This window comes from Leiobunum rupestre, chromosome 1, assembly GCF_980474605.1.
Source record: "Leiobunum rupestre chromosome 1, qqLeiRupe1.1.hap1, whole genome shotgun sequence".
Lineage (NCBI taxonomy): Eukaryota > Metazoa > Arthropoda > Arachnida > Opiliones > Sclerosomatidae > Leiobunum > Leiobunum rupestre.
Genome location: NC_143384.1, coordinates 52,234,106 through 52,238,253, shown reverse-complemented (window position 1 = coordinate 52,238,253; position 4,148 = coordinate 52,234,106). Strand labels below are relative to the sequence as shown.

General features: G+C 34.7%; 1 protein-coding gene across 1 annotated transcript; it reads right to left on the bottom strand.

Moving 5' to 3' along the window:
* Positions 1-2,200: 2,200 nt before the first annotated feature.
* LOC149963218 (uncharacterized) lies at positions 2,201-2,929 on the bottom strand. Its single transcript, XM_090165283.1, has one exon. It carries the CDS (start codon positions 2,927-2,929, stop codon positions 2,201-2,203), a length of 729 nt encoding a protein of 242 aa, XP_090021409.1.
* Positions 2,930-4,148: the final 1,219 nt, after the last annotated feature.

The window sequence follows — 4,148 nt, the reverse complement described above, 5'->3', positions numbered from 1 at the left end:
GAAATTCACCCATTTCTTGTACGGAAATGCCCCAAAAATGGAATCGGAAGCGGGGTGAGAAAATTACTCCTTTAAAAGCTATAGACATCAACTATCAGTCGCCTAAGGAAAACGGTAGTTCAAAGGAAATGAACTGCAAAATGTATGAGCCTCGAAAGCATATAAGAAGCAAAGAAGAGCTAGAAGGCATCATCACAAAACTTAAACCAAGATTTCAATTTATGGAAAGTATTCCAAATAAATTTACAACTTGGGAACCTACTAAACTAGGAAATGCTTCGCAAGGCTCTCCAATTTCCTACCAATTGGCAGATATATCTTCGGGAATGGAAGTTATTCATAACTTATCGGTTTTCTCCCCACAATTTATGAGTTCACGTAATGAAATCCTGATACAACCAAAAATTCCTGCATTTAATGACGCTTTCGGATCAGCTGAAGCAAGTGCTGTTTTTTCCCTTTGCCATTGAAGGAATATTCGTTATTTGAAGTATTAAAATACTGTGTACGTTCAATAACTAGAAAACATTGCCAACAGTGTTGAGCGTTGAAAGATGTTCAACAATTTCTAGCACTTCCATTGACTTTACGTTTGCTAGTTACTGAACGTACCTGCTATTATTTGCTGTAGAACTTGCCTTACTTTCGTTTATATTTCCAGCAAATTGATTTGTCTATAGAAAACTGTGCCAAAGCAGAACGGAGAACTATCATGCAGGCGGACAATGACGTTTGGAAACAAATGAGGAAAGAGAGGCTATGTTCATCTTCGTTTGGTTTGATTTGCTGCAATAAACGTGGGCCTTGGACAAAAAAAAGCGTAAATAGCATAGTTTTTCCTTCTGACATTGGATATCTAAGAGCTATCCAATATGGGAAAAAAATGGAATCAACAGCCCGGAAAGCATATTTCGCACAAATGCATGAATTAGGCCACAAAATTGAAGTGTCTCAAACCAGCCTCATAATAAATCCAAAAAAACCATGGCTTGGCACCTCTCCCGATGGTGTAGTGTACGACCCAAGAGAAGATCCACCCATAGGATTGCTTGAATTGAAATGTGCGTATGAAATGAAAGACGAGTTGCCATCATTTGCTTTAACGCAGCCAAAGTTCCACGTGAAACTTGTTGATGGGAGTCCTTCACTGAAAGACTCACACCGTTACGCAAAACAAATAATGGGGCAATTAGGTCTTTCCGGGTATGATTGGTGCGATTTTGTGGTATTTTTTGAGAAAGGGCTAATTATACAACGGATTCGTTTTGACAGTGATAAATGGAAAGCTATGGTCGTTAAATTAGACGAATTCTATTTTACTCACATGCTCCCAATGTTAGTCAACGAAAAATAGTGATAAAAATTGTGATATTACTACCTGAATTAATACTCAACGATTTCTAGTCAAAAAGAAATTAAGTTAACTATTTTATAAGTGTCAAAATAAATTTGAGGTTTTAAATTAATTTAGCAAATCAGGTAAAACAATTTTATGCAAATGAGCAACTAAAAGATATTTCATTTTACTCGCTTGCTCCCAATGTTAATCAACGAAAAATAGTGATAAAAATTGTGATATTACTACCTGAATTAATACTCAACGATTTCTAGTCAAAAAGAAATTAAGTTAACTATTTTATAAGTGTCAAAATAAATTTGAGGTTTTAAATTAATTTAGCAAATCAGGTAAAACAATTTTATGCAAATGAGCAACTAAAAGATATTTCATTTTACTCGCTTGCTCCCAATGTTAATCAATGAAAAATTATGAAAAATATTGTGATATTACTACCTGAATTAATACTCAACAAATCCTTGTCCAAAAGAAACTAAGTTCACTATTTTCTAAGTAAATCAAAAGTTGGAAGTGTCGAGATGAAGTTAGGGATTCAATGGAAATTAACTTACACAAAGATATTTTATTTTACTTGCATTCTCTGAATGTTACGCAATGAAAAATAGTAATAAAAAAATTGTGATACGCAAAGATATCTAGTCAAAAATAAATAGTCGTTTTAAAACCAAAACCACGTAACTTTGTACACAAATCTTAAAAAGATACGTGGTTTTGGTTTTAAAGCGATTAAGTTCACTATTTTATAAGAAAATCAAAAGTTGGAAGTGTCAATATGGTTTTAGGAATTCGGTTAAAATAAATGATTAACTAAAAGATATATTATTAGTTAAAATTTGGTCATTTTTATAAACAAAATTCTTCGAGGTCACTCTCGTCACTATCTTCGCACTGTACAATTTCTTCAAAATGATCCAGAGGTGGTTCAATATCTTCCAGCTCATTAGCGGGAGCAGTAGATTCAAAATTTACCAAAGGCTTTTGGAAATTGGTTAACAAAACCACTACAGTCCAAAGTTGGTTTATTACAGGAGCTAATGAAATGGAAATCGGTCGGTCTAGAATGTGGAATCTTTTTATTCTATTTATACGTCTTTCAACGTGAATGCGAAGTCGTGCAATTTTTTGGGTTTCCTTTATTTCTTCTTTGCTGTATTGGTTTTTTTCTTTCAAGAATGGTGGAATGTTCAGGGTTACATTTAATTTTCTAAGTTCTTCTTCTATTAAAAATCCTTTATCAGCCATGACACTATCTTGTGGATCAAACTGCATGCCATAAAAACCACTGTTGGCTGTTAGACATTTGTCCGATATATTGCCAGTAAAGAGCGCAGAAACAAATGTAACATAGCCTCTTGGATTAATTCCAATTAAACCTTTCCAGGTATTAGTAGACTTATAATTGGAATAGGTTGCGGTTTGTAATACTAGGGACTTCGAAACCTCACATTTAATCTCGGTAGCGTCTATGGTGCACCGAGTACTTGGATATTTTTCTCTAAATATCTCTGGCATAGATTCGTCAATTTGTTCTCTTGTAGACCAAATGTCCATTTGCCCTAACTGTAGGTACATGTAGTTGATCCAAGAAATACATGTAGCGCTTATTACACTTTCAGACACGTCAAAACGAAAAGCAAGGTCCTTCACAAACAGCCCAAGTCTTAGTCGCATCAGTATGACCAAAAATTGGTCCATAACAGAGAGTGCTCGCGGTCTTCCGGCTGGGGATGTAGAATCTACTTTTGTTCGCTGCCCTCTCCACCAAACAATGTTTTCTCCATTTGGTCCTGGATTTAAAAATTCAAACAAGCTCATTAGCTTTTCATAATTAGGAAGACCAGTATAAAAACATATATCTTCATCACTGTCTTTTATGGCATCAAAGCTTATTATTCTTTTTTTCAATTGTCCTTCCAGCCAGTTAGACTTGGCCATTTCTTCATTCAGAAGAGTTTTGAATTTTCTAGATTGCGGGTTAAAACTTTATTCTTTTCTTCTTGAAGCGCCAATTTAATTCGAAGCCCATCGATTAAATGTTTGCTTTTAGATTTTTCTTCGTCGAAAGCAGCTCTATTATTTTTAAGACTTTGAGTCAATTTTACTATTAAGCTTTTGTAAATCGAATTTTGTTTCTCCACTTCACTCTTCTCTCTCTCCAAAACTTCTATTGAAAAAGTAGGTTCTTCATTAGATAAAGGTTGATGTCGTACTGCAGTAGAACTGGCATTTTCATTCATATTGATATCCGCAGATTTTTCAGATACACTAGTAACAGTTTCAGGTTCCGGAATTTCTGGTGAGACAGTCGTTTGTGAAGGACATAAATTTTCAGACGGTTCCCATTTAAATTTAGAAGGTATAGCACCATTTTTGAGTCTTGTCCTCTTGTTCCCAACGCTAGCTAGGAAATCTTCATTCTTAAAATGTTAAGAGCAAACATATATGCAAGCTACAGAGTTGTAGAGGTAATCACGCCGTCTGATCTTTTGGATCCACTTTTTCCGTAAAGGTTCTTGAGACGGAACTTTATGATATGTTATCTACGAATAAACAAACTCTTATTAGCAACGTTACATAAGCAAATTCAAGCTAATCGTCTTACTTTGTTTCCAACACCATCCGTTGGTCCCTTCTGATTACATACTAAAACACAACAGTACCGACTGCCCATAGCAAAGGCTTAGAAGCAATTCAGAATTACACTTAAAAAAAACTAATTCCGTACTTAAAATTACTTCCCAGTATATAAATAGGTTGAAACGTGCCTTATCGAGATGTGTCCGTAATTTAA

Excerpts from the sequence above, each read along its gene's own strand:
- LOC149963218 (XM_090165283.1), bottom strand. The coding sequence starts at position 2,929 with ATGTACCTACAGTTAGGGCAAATGGACATTTGGTCTACAAGAGAACAA.